We start from the raw sequence: 16,659 nt of genomic DNA on the forward strand, positions 1-16,659 counted from the left end.
TGAAAGAGTGCAGATTTTAACTTTAAGTTGGTGAGCTGACTGTGGACACTTCCAGTATTTAAAAAAACATAAGAAAAAAGTAAAGAAAAACGTAACAAATCACAAGTAACTGAGTACGTCTGTTAAGAAAAAGTCCACATTGTCTTAGTAAACACTTGCTTCACATACAAATATTTGAATAAATCAGTGAAACAAAAACAAGGTATTTAGTTTTTTAAAAAAATACTTAAGTGTAAATATATTGTATGTGCCTCTTCACTTCTTCTGTAATCTCTTTGCTCCACAGACAGATTCTTAAAGTTTGTTATAATAAACTACTAAGTGGTAAAATAGAAAAACGACCTATACGATTGTGCATGTTTGTCTTGTAGGAACTGCGCTTCTCTGCATCTGTTCAGTACTGGTGAAGAGCCTGGTTTATTCATTCTGCATTAACACCAACTGACCACAAGATGGAGTCAGAGAGTTGGTGCTTACCCTGAGAAATTCATCAGAGATGCTGATACAAATTACTTTACAAAATGTCCCAAAGTTTCCCAGACCGGGTCTGGAAATCACAGAATTAAGAGTTTGTAGTGATATATGAAGACTTTGAGTCAGCCAAGTAGAGCAGGAAATTTAGTGACGTAGTCAAAGCTAATCACGCCTCAGCTGGTGCTTCCTGATTAAACATTATTAAGGCTAAACCTAGCATCAAATAAATAAATAAAACAGCGCCAAACCAGATTATTTTCCATAGCACGGCAGTAAACACAAACTATCTAACAGAACACCAACTAGAAATGCCCAAAATAGCCTAATATCTAACTCAGCTATGCACTGACATACAAGTAAAGCAGTAAAAGTTGTATCTTATTCATGTAGCATCTTGCTAACATGTTAGCTACATGAGGATTCAGAGTAAATTTTCATGCTTTTATTAATATTTTTTTCTAACCATTTTTAAGGTCATATCATAAATGTAATTATACTTCTCAACAATAATCTCAATGCTAATAAATAAAATGAATGAAAAATAAATAAAATCTTTAGGTATTTACTGAAGTTATTAACATTTATACCGTCTTACTGTAAAAAAACTAAATTAAAAAATACTAAAGTATTTGACAGTGGATCAAAATGATATAGTCTACTTTTTAAATTTGAGTTTTATTTTCATAGTGTTTGTAAATACTATCTTATCTACAATTTTTAAAAATATAATATTGTAAATTTTGTAGTGTTGTTAATTTTTTTCCCAACTTCATCAAGGGACTTTTAAAATAAAGAGAGACCAGACCAGCTCAGTGTGGACCTCCAGTCTTTTGGAAAGAAGTCAAAGGTTTCAGCTTATTTTCTCTTTCAAAGTCTTTGGTACACTTGCCTCATGTTACTATGGGTGCAGCAGACAGTAGAGGGCAGCAGCTGCATAAACTAAAACTTTGCTGACTTTGAGCCTCATGGGTCCAGTTGAAGTCAGTGGCTAAAGCCTTTGTTACTCACATACTCTTTGAGTTGTGTAGTGCTTAACAAATACATGATTATATACTTTATGTATTGTCAAAACTACACTTCAAGTCAAGTCAAGTCAAGTTGGCTTTATTGTCACTTCAACCATATACAGTTTAACAGTACACAGTGAGGCGAAACAACGTTCCTCCAGGAACCAAGGTGCTACATGCAACATAAATTTACAACATAAATTAACAGAAAACACTAAACTAGCTAACTAAGAGGCCTAGTTAGCTGGCTAGCAGAGACAAGACAGACTGACCATGGTGATTTTCATGCTCAGGGGAGTTTGTCAGGCTTCTGATTGTGTTTTCTATCCATTTGTCCTCCTTCATAAATGTCCCAGTCGTGCAACGCACACAGCTTTGGCACTCACAACACAGTACACATAGCAGTTTTCTTCTTTTTCAATATTTCATGCTACATAGTGAGCACCAGCATAGCTGTGACAGATGCAAGACGTCTGAGGCAGTTATTGCATCGTGCATTGACGAGTGACAGAGTGACACCCTTTGGTGTTGCAGTGAAATCTGCCATTTTGAAAAATGCTGTGACAGCTCCATCTCTCGATTGTCGGCTTCTCCAGTCGCCTCTGTGGCATAATAGACCTGTCAGCAGCATCGTCCTCCACCACCCCTCTGCTGCTTTTGTCTAGACAGCAGTTTAGTAGTTTTTTTCTTTTTTAAATAAGGAATGCCAAATGTGGCGTTTTCAATACCACCATGGCAGATTGGATTGAGATAAATGTTTGACCTCCTCCTCGGGCACAGCCTTCAGTCTTCTGCACAAATATAGATTGATGTGCTCTCTTGGCGCTTGCTCATTGCAAAAATCTACATCTTAATAAGCAATTTTCTCTATCACTGAGTTCTGAAAATCAAATTTTCTTCACCGGATCAAAACAGTTTTTTAAATAGTTAAAAAAAAGCACACACAAATGAGTCTGAAATATTTTTATAGTCGAGTCTCTTTATTTTATTCAGTCCCATTTTTGCAGCAGTTCTTACCACTCACGAACACAAAGCTTCTCCTGAAAACAACCACCTTCCAGGACGCTGAGGTCATGATCTGGAAGGCCCTCTTAAAAGACCTGACTGTACCGAAAGCCCGTAGTGAAGGCTGTGCGGTAAAATACAGGTGGCACACATCTAAGAAAACAGGCATTTACAGGCTTTAAACATGATGGAGCAGCACTCGGAGTAGCTCGAATATTATTTGAAGGATTGAGAAAGAAATGGTGATTATGCAGGAGCCTGCATTAACTTTAATGACATTCTGGTCTGGTCTCTTTCCTTTCCAGGGCCATGTTGTTCTCGGCTTCCTCCGGACCTGCTCAACTGTCTACTGCAATGTCCAGAGAGAGTTTGTGTATAAGCAGAACCTTCTCCTTGAGTTTTAAAGCATGTACTGTTTTCTTTGTCTCAATGCCATCTTTACATTATGACTCATTTCTATGCTGGTGCCCTCTGACAATAGCCCCTGCAGCTCATCTGTACAATAATAAATTGGCCCTACTCTGTTTATTGCCACGAAAAGTGAATATATTTATTTTTTCAATACGAGAGCAAGCAAAATGGTTATATAAGAAAATAGACGATCATTTACGTCAGTCTGGAGATCTTTAAACAGTAGCTGTTTTTAATTAAAAAACAGTATTGTCACAGTTTCACTAATTTTACAAGCAAAACTTCAGACATTTGCTCTTGTAGAAATGGTATATGATTGTTTGATGTGTAAAACATCAGAATCTGAATACTTCATCTCTCGCCCTGGGCTCTGGGGAATATTATGAACTGTTTGTTTTAAAATGTGGCGCTTTATGAGTGAGTTGCCTCTGCTTAAATATAACCGAATTAAATCTATCACTAAGTCCTGACAGTTTAAAGATAACACTGTTAACTGGCTACTTGAGGATACAATGTTCACAGTGTTATAATAATAATAATAAAATAACCATGATAACAAAATGAACATACAGGAAACTCCTATCACATCATATCCTGTCATTATGTAGCCACAGGCTGCCATGGTGATTGTATAAATATGATAGACATAGACTGAATGTGCAGCACCTTTAATCTGCAGTCTTCTTAAAGGCCAGCAGGGGGCGACTCTTCTGGTGTTTTTTTTTTTAAAAAAAAAAAAAGGTCAGATATATTGAAGTCTATAGGAAAACAGTACCTGGGTATCTTCACGTATAACTTCATTAAAACACTTTCCTGATGATATTATAGCCTCAGCTGCAAGTTTCAAGTTCTATTGACTACAACATATCTGTCATTGTTTTAAATTTAATTCATAAATATAGAGAAAGGAGTTCTCTAAGGCCGAGTGACCTGTGATGCAGCCAAAATGCTCAAGACAAAGCTCTGAAACAGGACTCAGTTTTGATCATATTCATTATTATCATCATTTCCAATGCTTAACTAATGTGGTAGACCACCACCTAATCTAAGATTTATACCCTAAATTAACAGTATTGGAAACGACCAAAATCATTTTTTACGTCCTTGTATTGGTTAATCCACCAGCAGGTGCAAGCTCTTTAATTAAAATGATATTTTTAAATGGTAAATAATCATATAAAAATATGATTATTGTTGCTATCCAGAAATTTTTTAATGTAATCTTTTATACTCAAATTTGGGTATAAAAATGTGAATTTTTGAATTTTTCTAAAATGTGTTTTTTGGTTTTGTTTTTATGTGAGGTGACAAGTTGTTAGGTGAGCATTCTAGCAGAACTAGGCTCTTCTGGGAGTTCTTCCTGTGAAAATTGAGCTTTTCTTTCCCACTATTCCCAAGTCATGTGATTGTGGGATTTCTTTCATTACCTTACTATGTAAAGTGTTTTGAGGTGACGTTTGTTGTGATTTGGTGCTGTATAAATAAAACAGAATTGAATTAAATTGCCATCATTTACAAAAGCAATAAGAGCAGACATATTCCACTAAACAAGCTTGTAAAGGAATCGCAGGCAGGTGGAGGTTGTTGTTGGCTTGTTGAGGTACAGAGAGGGGACATGATGTGGTATATTATCCATGAGACTGCTGCTCAAACTGCAAAGACAGGCTTTCCTACATCGGTTCTGGTTCAGGGCTCCTGATACATTAAACCAGTCAGTGAAACGGTTTAAATATGTGTCGCAGTCCCAGCAGTAGCAAAGATGAGATATAAGATGGCAATTTTCTATCCCATTGTATGAGTACTGGTGGTTATTAGATTTTTCAGATAGGGAAGGTCAACCAGCTTTACCGTATAGAAAGCAGTGGTAAGTGTAATTATCTCCAGTGATGAAAGCATGGTAAATTAAACCTGGCAGGCTGAAAGTGGAGGGAGCAGCTTTTTGATATTTTTACCTCTATAATCCCGAAAACAAGTGAGAAGAAGTGTCAGATCTCTCTCTCTCTCTCTGTGTGTCTTCTTTTTGTTTTAAATCTTACATATTTAGATGATGTGAGCAATTTGTGGTCACATGAGTAGAAAGCACCTCATCATCCACCTCTCTGGATCTGTTTAATAGCCTTGCTTTTATTTTCAGGTAACATTTTATGATTGTTGAGGGAGCTTGAATGTGCAGTTTTTCCTAATCCACTTTGAGGCAGTAGAACAAAGATTGATTTCAAAGCTTGAAGTAAACGAGGATACGTTATTATTTCTGGAAAAACGGATTAAATGTGAAAGGGTTCTGTTCCTTTATTAATCTTGGATCGACAGCAGTGACTCTACAGAATATTTTATTGTTTTACGTTCATGGCTATCAACTTCACAGTTTAATTTTACTGAGATTGTTCAGAAAACTATGAAAAACGGTGTTAGCAAGGTCAGCTTAAACTTCCTGACTTGGCACTAATGAACCCTTAAAAGCTAAGCTCAGTTTATCAAAATACATTTATAGAACTATTTTTGACTATGACTATAATCCATTAATGTCTTAAATGGCCTTGATGTAAGGCCTTGCACGCTGCTAGCTTCTTTCCATGCGTGGATCTCTAGGTATGCAAATTAATTCCTGCCTCTTTGCTGGAGCTCGTAAAACTACTCTAATGCCATTTTCACACATGACCTCTAGATAATGTTGGGAGAATCAGACTGACATTTTTTGAAGTCGCTTCAAATGCATCCTCATTGGAAAGACATCACTTGGTTTAGGTCAGGCTTTCTGCATAGAGTGGGCAGGAAAAAGACACAGCACTGTTATTTGTCTTATTCTCACATGGGCAAAATCAAGCTTTATACAAGGAAGCTGTGCAGGATTGCACATGCTCACTGTACAACCCTGCACACTCATGGTGCTTTTTGCACAGCTCCATGTTAAAAATGTAAAAGATAAATGTCAGATCTGGCAAGTTAACCCCACCCTGCATGCTGACAGACTGGTTATTTAGGTGTGATGTATATGAACGCCAGGCTGTCTGGGTTTCTAAGACTGTTATTAATTAACTGGTTTCAGAATGGAAATGTCTTTTGCTCATATTTTTTCTACCAGCTCCAGGTTAAAAAGGCCCCAAGTGGATGAATTACCAGGCATTAAAATGACAGAGCATCAGTGAGCAGTTTTATATACAAGCATCAGACATTTAGCAACAATTGAGAATTCCCAACATCGCTCTCTTTTTCTCTGCTTTTGGTTTTTCCACCAGCTCCCAAGTGAAAAACTTGCACTGGACACTTTATTAGGTACACCTATTCAACTACTCATTGAATAGGCGTTGATTACATAAATGTGTAATCAGTCAATCATATTGCATCAACTCAATGCATTTAACCTGTAGCATTAGAATGGTGAAGAAAGGGGAGTGACTTTGAACACGATGTAGTTGGCCTAGTCTTGGTACTTCACAGATCTGCTGGGATTTTCCTGCACAACCATCTCTAGGGATTACAGAGAACTTTCAGATAAAGAAAAAATATCCAGTGAGCTGGTAAAAGCACCTTGTTGACATCAGAGGTCAGAGGAGCATGGATAGATTTGCTTTGAGCAGATCCAGAGGTAAAAGTAACTCAAATAACCACTCCTTACAATCAATTCACGAGAAAGAGCATCTCTAAAGACACAACACGTCGAATCAGGTAAGATGCAGCAGCAGAAGACAACACTAGGTGACAGTTCAGCATTATTAAAATACCACAGCCTACCTGAACATTGTTTTAAGATTCACACCATGCAGCTGATAAATCTATGACGCTATCACGTGAACATGGACCAAAAATGTCTGAGGAATGTTTCCAGCACTTTGATGAATGAAGCAGCTTCAGCCATGAAGCAGTGGCTCTGAAGGCAAAAGGGGTCCACCCCAGTACTAGCAAGTTGTATCTAATAAAGGGGCTTTTCTGTTTGTTGCTGAGGAGATTGTGTTCATTCATTAGCACCGTTTATTCTCTAAAAGACAGCACTGTGCAAAGAGTGACAAAAGAATAAAGTTGTTGGCTTTAAATCATTGAGAGATGCTGAGACACTGGGATCCTGTTAGTCCCACACAGACTCGTGCAGAGCAAAGGTTTCTCTGCTGCGCTAACGTTGCACTGCTGCCTCTAATAATCACATATTTACATGTTTTGATGGCATGTAGAAGAAAATATACCATGTAGACAGAAATGAGTCCTCACTCTTTGCATGTGTCCACATATGCACTAAGATATGTGCTCCTCTCTCTCTCGCCTCCTCTTTCATCCCCCTCCTTTCTCCTGGTCTCTCCACCCCTCTGTTTCTTTCTCCTGTCGTCTCCCCACCCTGCTCTCATTCCATCAGGTCCTCACAACACAGCCTCAGCACGTCTCATCTCCTCCACCCAGAGCGAGTGGATCAGAGAGAAGCAAAGGAGAAGTGACGGGAAAACAACATCAGCATCACCGACAAGCATCTCCCTCACCGGGAGAGGGAGAGAGAGGGAGGGAAAAGGGGGAAGGAGGAGGAGGGGAGAGAGAGCAGAACAGTGTGAGAAAGAAGTTTTTAGTTAGAGGGAGTACAAGCGAGTGAGAGTTTGGAGTGAGAGAGCTCGGTGGGTGGCAGTGGAGCTTCATTTTCCCTTTCCTTTTCTTGGCTCTGAGTGCCGTCTGCCTCCTCTCTCCTCCCGCTCTCCTCCTCTTCTTCTCTACTTCTCTTCTCATCCCGTCTCTCCTCCAAGCTCCCGCCGTGGGGTCTCAGCTCTCCGTCTCCCTCCCCCCCTCCCTCGCTCCCTACCTCCCCCGGGCGCTGCTGGGAGCCTCCGGGCTGCTGCGCCGCAGGAGGATGTCGCGCCGGGAGTCTCCGCCGCCACCCTCGCCACCTCCGCAGCTGCTGGGAGTGCAGAGAGGAGAGGTGGAGTGCGAGGACCGTCCGGAGCGCGCGGAGCCGCTGTCCGACACCGAGAGGGAGATCGTCCAGGACACGTGGGGGCACGTCTACAAGAACTGTGAGGATGTGGGGGTGTCTGTTCTCATAAGGTGGGTTTTCCGTCAGCGCGAGTGAACTTAGAAAGTCTCCACGCTTAAAGATCCCAAGGTTGATTCGTGTCTTTTGATGTAACACTGCTCAGTGTTCCTGCTGCTTGAGCTCGAACATGCAAACCTTCCTGCTCCCCTGAGCAACATCCCGCTGACCACTGATAGAAAACATTTTTGCTGCACCGAATTGAAGCCATGAAATACCCTAACACGAACTTGAATCAGTTAAAGGAAAGACCAAGACAGGTAAACACTAAGAAATAACAGAAAGCAACAACAAAATCAAATATCACGAATACACAATGCAAAACTACAGTGCAAAAATAATGAAAACTGGAAAAACCCTAATCATCCCTGGAACTCATAACAACACCAGCCTGACAAACGAAAAATGTTTTCCTGTATATTTTTTTATGCACGATATTATTTCAATTAAAAAAAAACAAAAAAAACCAAGCTTATGTATGTTTCAGTTAAAACAATTTCCCACACTGAGTTATAGTTTAGTTTTAGCTAACTAACCGTGATTATGGTTTATCAGATGTATTAAATATTTTGATTTCACTCTCACAGCCCTGAAAGAGGCTTTCCTTTCTCAGTTCTCCCACACCACATATCCTCAGCTCCTGTCCTCCCCTTTCTTAGCCCCTCCCACCAGACATGTCAGGAGGAATTGAGGTGACTAGGAGGTGAGGGAGGGACACGAGGAGAGAGGAGTCGAGACAACAGACGTTTAACCAAATGAGACACCCTCGCCTCGGAGCCTCATTTTAAAGTGATGAGAAATTAAATATGACATTTCACAAAATAGCATCATAAATTGTTTTGTTATAGCCCAACTGCTGCTGTATTTGATGATCTGCAGTTTAACAGTGATCAGGACATTTTTTACCTTTAATAGGAGGACTTTTAATTAAAATCACAACATGGTGCAATGTGACGAGACATTAGACCTTAATTTAATCACATATGCAGGCAGCAGTGAAAGGCAGAAAGTTGGATCATCTTAAATAACCAAAACCACAAGTACAAATGACTTGCGGTTTAATGAGCCCTCCTCTCCCCGTTGTTTGTATAATCCAGCTGTTCGCCACTTCAGTCTTCTTCAACATGGCTCAGATTTACAGAGAAACGAGTAAAGCCCCGAGATGCTCTGCTCCGCTAGGTTAGCTGATCAGAGACTAAAGCGGGGTGCACAGCAGGCTAGCAAGTTTGTCTGATTGTTGTTCTTCCAATTAACTGTCAAATCATCTGAGACATGACCAAAAAAAAGAAAAGAAAAAGAAAGAACACATGGTACAATTTAGATGCTCTTGCTAAGATCTCATTTGTTTTCTGCTCTTGTCATTCTTTTATTTTGTAATCACAATGAAAAACACACAAAGTAAAGATATTTTTCAAAAGGTGGAAACATCTGGACAAATCTTTAATCGCCTTGCACCATAAAATTCACCTAAATAAGGAAATATCAAACAGAGATTTAACATCATTCATGCATATATAATGTATAAAGGTCAATAATTCTGGTCTCAGCAAACCAGAAGTTACAGTACTGGCTGTTTAGGTGGGTGCAGATTTTAAGAATTACCAACATTTTTTATCTTGAGATGCTGGAAACAATCCTAAATCATCCGATTACTGCAAGCAGCAGGATATTACATAAGCTAAAAATATTTCCACCAAAAAGCTTTCCATTAATAATGTGAAGTTTTAATCAATTTTTTCTTTGCTCTTCTCACGGGTTTGAATACTGACTGTGTATAAAGGCTGGATGTACCTTTTGGACCAGAAACATGAAGCCAACACTAACAAGCTTCTGGCCAAACTTGAGGATCACGTCTGTGCTTATCCACCAAACAGCAGTTCAGAATACCCGTGCTTGTTGCAGTCTCTGGGTGGGATCCTGGGGGGTGTCCCATCCAGAGACTGGAGAAATCTGAACAGTGTCGACTGGAAAAGAAAAGACACAAATTAATGTCACGCATTAATTTACTTGATCCAGGATAACCTTAACCGAAAGGTCACTGATCTGTGTTGTTGATGTATTTGCCAAGACACTCTTCACTCTTGAAGAGAGGAACAATTCAATTTCAATTCAATTCAATTTCTTTATTGTCCCACAAGGGGAAATTAGTTTAGCAGCAGGAGGATAAAAATAAACAGAACAATACTATAAAATAATAATAACAATAATAATGATAGAAAGTTCAAGGACAATTATTTGCCATTAAGGAGACAAGACGCAGTAGGGATAACAGAGCTGTCAGCTGATCAACACCTAATGGTCAGCTGGAATAGATAACTATTAAAGGGCCGTTGGGTACCAAAAAAAGGTCAGAAGGGCTGTCGCGTCTGCTGTGGCAGAACCAAAATCTCAAGCTTGGGAAGAGTTCAGTGAGAAGGACTTTCAGATGGCTCCTAGCAAACTGTCTGGTGAATCAGGAGCAGGAAATAAGAAAAGCAGACTTGGCTCAGCCTCAGGCCAGCTTTTGGTCAGAGACGAGAACTGCTGAGCCTTACTGGAATATTGTGGAAAGAGCTCTTTGAGGTGCTCCTGAACCGGATGAGCACGTCCTCAGTCTCGAAGGCAGTTTGAAGATATAGGGGTGGCCTCACCTCATCTCCTGACAGACGTTGCTGAGGTACACAAAAAGCTCTTCAGTGAAAAAGGACGGGTAGGGATGAGATTCACTCTGTTTTGGCTCCATTGGCGTCCCTGGAATGTAACCCTCAGTGTTAGGTGGCTAACACTCAAGTACAATGGTGCACTGCTCTTTGTGGGTTAGCGTGAAGCAAGGGTGATCGAGTATTTTGAGAGCCTGTTGATGGGACCAGTGAACTAGTGCGGGCATTTTTTCCAAACTTTGTACTGAAGAGAGCTGAGCTGGAAAGCAAACCCTTCGAATTACCATCACTGTAGGTTCCCTCCCTCATGGCATGTCTGGGAAGCCGAAACAATAAGGTTGCAGATGAATGTGGCTGAAAACCTTTTCCTCAACAGGTTCAGACTCAGAAATAGATATTCTATTCTGAGATGTTCTACATTTCAAGGAGTATTCATTCACCGATCCAAATCATTGAATTAAGATGTATCAATCACTCCCATGGCCACAGGTGTATAAGATCAAGCAACTAAGCATGCAGACTGCTTCTACAAACATTTTTGAAGGAATGGGTCACTCTCAGGAGCTCAGTGAACTCCAGTGTGGGCTTGTGATAGGATGCCACCTGTGCATCAAGTCCAGTCGGAATATCTCCTTGGTACTAAAGATTCCATAGTCAACTGTTAGTGCCATTATAACCAAGTGGAAATGATTGGGAATGACGGCAACTCATCCATGAAGTGGTAGGCCACGTAAAAATCACAGAGTGAGGTCAGTCATGATGCCTTCAGAATAGCTTAAGAAAAGTGTGTAGAGAACTTCATAGTTTCCATGTCCGAGCAGCTGCATCCCAGCCTTACATCACGAAGTGAGGTGCAAAGCGTCGGATACATCAGTGTAAAGCACATCACCACTACACTCTCAGGAGTGATGAATAACACTTTTCCATCTGCCAATCCAATGGACAAATCTGGGTTAGCACAACTCTGAAATGAAGTAGACCGTGAGCCAGACCTTCTTGTTGTTGTGATGTTCTCCAACATCACTGTCTGACCTCACAAATGAGCCAAATTCCCATAAACGCACTCCTAAACCTTGTAGAAAACCTTCCCAGAACAGGTGAAGCTGTTATAGCTGCCAAAGATGGGTTAAAATCGTATTAAACCCTACGTATTAAGAATGGGATTACACTCAAATTCATATAAGTGCAAAGACAGTGTATCCCACTGCAAAAACTCAAAATCTTACCAAGTATATTTGTCTTATTTCTAGTCAAAATTATCTCATTACACTTAAAATAAGACACAATCAGCTACAGGGCAACATTTCAGTAAGCTAAAGGAACTTGTTTCAAGACAGTGAATCTTGAAACTAGAGAAAAACTAGAGATTTTTCACTTGTTCCACTGGCAGATTTTTTCACTTATTTTAAGCTAAAATATCTTGTATTAAGTGAAAAAATCTGCCAGTGGAACAAGTGAAAAATCTCTAGTTTTTCTCTAGTTTCAAGATTCACTGTCTTGAAACAAGTTCCTTTAGCTTACTGAAATGTTGCCCTGTAGCTGATTGTGTCTTATTTTAAGTGTAATGAGATAATTTTGACTAGAAATAAGACAAATATACTTGGTAAGATTTTGAGTTTTTGCAGCTGCTGCTTCATTCTCAGACTTGTGAGTAGTATGACTCCTGGATAAATCCTTCTGGAATTTTTCCAGGCACAACAAACTTGGAAGCAGACCAGAAGGGGTAAACCTTGCCATCACTGTGTTGGCCTGCCATCACAACGGACTAAATAGGCTCGCGTCTGTATGGTACCAGATACGGATGTCATCATTTCGATGATCGGCAGCAGCCTGTTGTAGCATCTCTTCAATATTTAGCTTGAAGCATTGTTCAGCCTGCAATGCACGTGGTGACGCACCAGGCATCGCACCAGACATCGCACCACGTATCGCTCTGATATGCAGTTTTTTTCAGGTCTCTTTGATATGATGCACAAAAACTTCTGTTTAATCCCTATTGTGTCTCAGTTAACACAAAGTACTGAATTAATACTTTGTGTTAATGCTTTCATGTTGTTTTTTGTATTAGACAGTAACAGAAGCACACATGTATTCATCTTTCCCAGACGCTTAACTCTAACTATGAGCCTGCAGTCTGCTCTCCAGATGTAATGAGCTATGCTATAAGAACTTGGTTTTCCCCAGAAGGAAGGCAGATCCCAAAGTGACGGCACAAACAGATTTTTTTCACCACAACAGGCACACCCACACCATGTTCTGCACCAAATCCCTCAGCCTCTCAACAATAACTGAACTGTGACAAGTGCAGGAAAGGAGGGAACATCAAGTTCCTCACTCATTAAGATGCTGAGACGGCTCCATACACCACATCTTCTCACAAGTAAAGTGAAAACTGTGAAAAGGGCACCTTAAATTTGACCTGTTCTCACCTTGTTTATATTTTATTTCACATTTCTCTCTTTCACTGCTGCTGTCTTTTTAAGTCATGTGAAAATTAAACATTTTTCCAGGATCGAACAATCTTCTGTAATGCTTCACTCTACAGAGCTGCAGACCAACAGGATCTAACGGCGCTTCTCCTTTTTCCATTTAAAAAATAAATAAATAAAAAATATATATCAAAGAAGAGAGGCTTAATTTATTTAAATCCTCAGCTAAACTGTCTCAGTGTCACTGAGACCTTAAGGGCTTGTTAAAATGGACAGCGAGTCGTAGCCAAGGAGACTGATGTGACTGCGACAAACTGATTTTCGGTTGGAGGTGACGATAATCCCCCGAGGGGGAGCAGATGGGGCAGAGAGCATCTTGTGTGTGTGTGTGTGTTTCGTGTGCTCTTATCTGTGGATGACAGCAACAGGCTTTGGCGCTTGAATGCCTCGTTCTGTGCTTCTGCAGAGCTCTTCTCCTTGACGTCGCTCCTTTAATTTCTTATTACTTTTTTCCCCCTCTAAAAGGTGACATGGGTATTCCTTTGAAATCTCAGCTAAACCATGATGACCATTTAATCCGTTAAGTCAAAGCTGCCAGGCACATCACCTGTCCACGAATTCTTTTTTTTTTTTTTTATATACTGACAATTTAGCGTTTCTTGTAGCTTAGAAACAGCAGAGCCCACATAAAGTGTTAATTTACTGCCATATAAACAGGATCAGAATATACTCAACTTGGGAAGCATGTAAAAATAGTTTTTATCAAAAATTATTTTGTGCAAATATTTTTCTATTTTTCTTCCATAGAGATGAAATTTTCACTCTCACATCCACACAAACCTACAGAATGACCTGAGGACTAATTAACATGTAAACTTACAGTAATGAGTAGAGAGGACCCCGAATGCAGGATACAGATTCAGTCTAATTAATCAGACTGAAGTAGAATCAAAAATAGCCACATATTGTCCAAAAATATCCACAGGAAAAAAACACAGCATAAACACATTACATAAGTAATGTAACATGACAAGCTAACACCCACAAAGAAATAGAGACAGGAGACAGGAGTGGATAAACTCTATAGTTAATGATGAGACACAGGAGAGCAAGACACAGATGAAAGTAATCAAGAAGTGAAAACAACCTGAGAGAAGAAACAAAAAGCAGACCTGCACAGATATACAGTGTCAAACTCTTGAGCTACCTTTCTTTATACTTTAACAGGAACATGTGAAGTGAGTTAAATTTACTGTACAAACATCCATAGAAATACAGTATAAGAGACAAAACCAGAGTTTGTACAGTTTTAATGAGCTTCAAAGTCATTTTGGTATGATCATCTGTATTTGACAACACAGCCTAAACTCTTATTCAGTTTTATTGTAATTTCTTTAAGTAGTCTTCAGTAACAGTTCTCCAGGCTTCATGAAGGACATTCAAAGCTCTTCTTTGCATGTTGGATGTCCTTTTGTTCCGTTCTCTGTCAAGATGATCCGACACTGCTTCAATAATGTTGAAGTCGTCCATGACTGATGGTGCTCTATTGTCCGTCTTTTTCTATCCAGGTATGCATTTACTGCATTGGTAGTGTCATGTTGAAAAATGAAGCCATTGTCAGTCGATGCTTTCCAGATGGTATTACATGGTGGATAAAATGTTGATGGCACTTACGGGGTTCATGATTGGATCCATTTTAACAAGCTCCCCAGCCCCGACAGAGCCTCCACAGTTTTTCACAGATTGCTGCAAACTCTTAGTGCAATTTCATTGTTCTTGACAATGACAATAAATAAATAAATACTAAATACTAATACTAAATACTTGCTCCTGACCTTTTTCTCCTTGTTTCTCATTGTTCTTTGCGTCTTGATATCCACTCTTCCACTGAGACTATTGCTGATGAAGCTTCAGTGACTAGTAGATCTGTCCGATGCATCGCTCATGTCCTTTTTCTTTGAGTTTAGTTTAACACTAGGAGCTCCTTTCTTCTTCCAAGGGAGTGGACTTATTAGCAGTCCATAAGATGAGAGACACTTTCAAGTTTCAAACTCCCCTGACAGAAAAGAGTGAAATCGTCAATAGCTGGCATGCAGTCTGCGGCTTGGGTCAAACACTTGGGGCGGTTGAAATCTTCTTGTTGTGAGCAGTGCACAACATCTGCCACGAGAACACAGAGTTAATGTTTTCATGTCAATCCATCTGCCTGGCTGCATTGAGTGAACAGACAGCGACAAAAGCCTCAGCTGATCTCACCAGTGCGTACAAATGCAATTGCACCAAAAAGTGAGAGCGCCCCAGGCATTGTCAGAGCAGTAGATATGGCAGCTTTGTGAATACAATTAGACTCCGAGTGCGTTGACTCGCATAGCATTGTTGTAGGTATGGTGCTGATGGGAGGAATCAATGACATTTTCATTCTTAAGAAGAAGATGGTATCATTTGATTAACTGCACAAATTTTTTTGTATGTATACTAAATTTGTAGGTGATTGCTCTGCTGTATTTTAGGAAGTGGTTGTAGTTTTTAACTACAATAACTAATGAAGAGAAAAGGAAAAAGCTCAGCCGTGCTATCATTTTCTTGGTTTAGTTTATTTATTTACACATTACGCAGACTGTGCAAGCAGTAAAAAGTATAAAGTCCACAGACCGTGTATCTGACTCAACAGGCTTACAAGTAGTTCTTGTATATATCTGACCTTAATTTCTATAATTAAAAGTCATCTACCCTCCCCCCTGAAAAAAAGCAAAAAGAAATAACCATGACACCCAAAATCATTCACACTTTAAAATATTAATATTCTTTCTTTTGGAAAACAAAAAGACCAGCAATAAAGCCATAAATCTTCTAAAACCCCTCTTTTGCTTTTTAAAACCTTTTTTGCACTGTGAAATTACCTCTTTGTAATTTGATCTCCTGGATTTGAGAAATAACTTTTAGTCACAGTCTGGAAATAACTTTTGTTTAGATATAAACATTATTTGTGTAAATAAAAAAAAGAAAATCAACAAAAAGCACACCAGAAGCACACCTCTGCCAAAGCAGCTCGCTTTGAGCATTATTTACTTTTAAGGGAATAGTATTGTGTTTTGTATATATTTAATTTGTTTTCTTTGTTCTTTTAAAATTACTTAAAGTTCGTAGTGCAGTAAAAATCACATAAGGGTAGCATTACAGATGTTCACTTTGATTACACAAACATTATGTTAGAGTAGGTGATAGATAATAGCTACTGATTTGTAAATAACATTAATAGAGGCGGCGTGCTGGGGTGGGTACCCTAGTATACCTCAGCTTATTGCCTGTAAGTTGTGGTTTCTCCTGGTGGATGAGAGGGTTTGTTCTCTGCGCCTTCGGGTTGGGGAACGAGTCCTGACTGTCGTCTGTGCTTATGCACCAAATGACGGTTCAGAGTACCTGGCCTTCTTGGAGTCCCTGGGCGGGCTGCTTGAGGGTGCACCACCTGGGGACTCATGTTGTCCTACTGGGAGACTTCAACACTCAACAGATGTGGGCAACGGCAGTGAGACCTGGATGTATGTGATTGGGAGGAACGGCCTCCTGGATGTGAACCCGAGCTGTGTTTTGTTACTGGACTTCTGTGCAAACCACAGTTTGTCCATAATGAACACCATGTTTGAACATAGGGGTTTCAATAAGTGTACGTGATGCCAGGACACCCTAGG

General features: G+C 39.7%; 1 protein-coding gene across 1 annotated transcript in view; it reads left to right on the forward strand.

Moving 5' to 3' along the window:
• Positions 1-7,254: 7,254 nt before the first annotated feature.
• Positions 7,255-16,659, forward strand: part of cygb2 (cytoglobin 2) — a 36,396-nt gene continuing 26,991 nt past the window's right edge. Inside the window, exon 1 of the mRNA XM_085459767.1 lies at positions 7,255-7,916. Within this exon, the coding sequence (XP_085315893.1) occupies positions 7,723-7,916 (194 nt within the window). The 5' untranslated portion in view covers positions 7,255-7,722. The remainder of the gene's footprint in view (positions 7,917-16,659) is intronic.

The sequence above is a fragment of the Copadichromis virginalis genome, linkage group LG6 (assembly GCF_057382275.1).
Source record: "Copadichromis virginalis isolate Kocher_CV1m ecotype Utaka linkage group LG6, C_Virginalis_male_GT1.1, whole genome shotgun sequence".
Lineage (NCBI taxonomy): Eukaryota > Metazoa > Chordata > Actinopteri > Cichliformes > Cichlidae > Copadichromis > Copadichromis virginalis.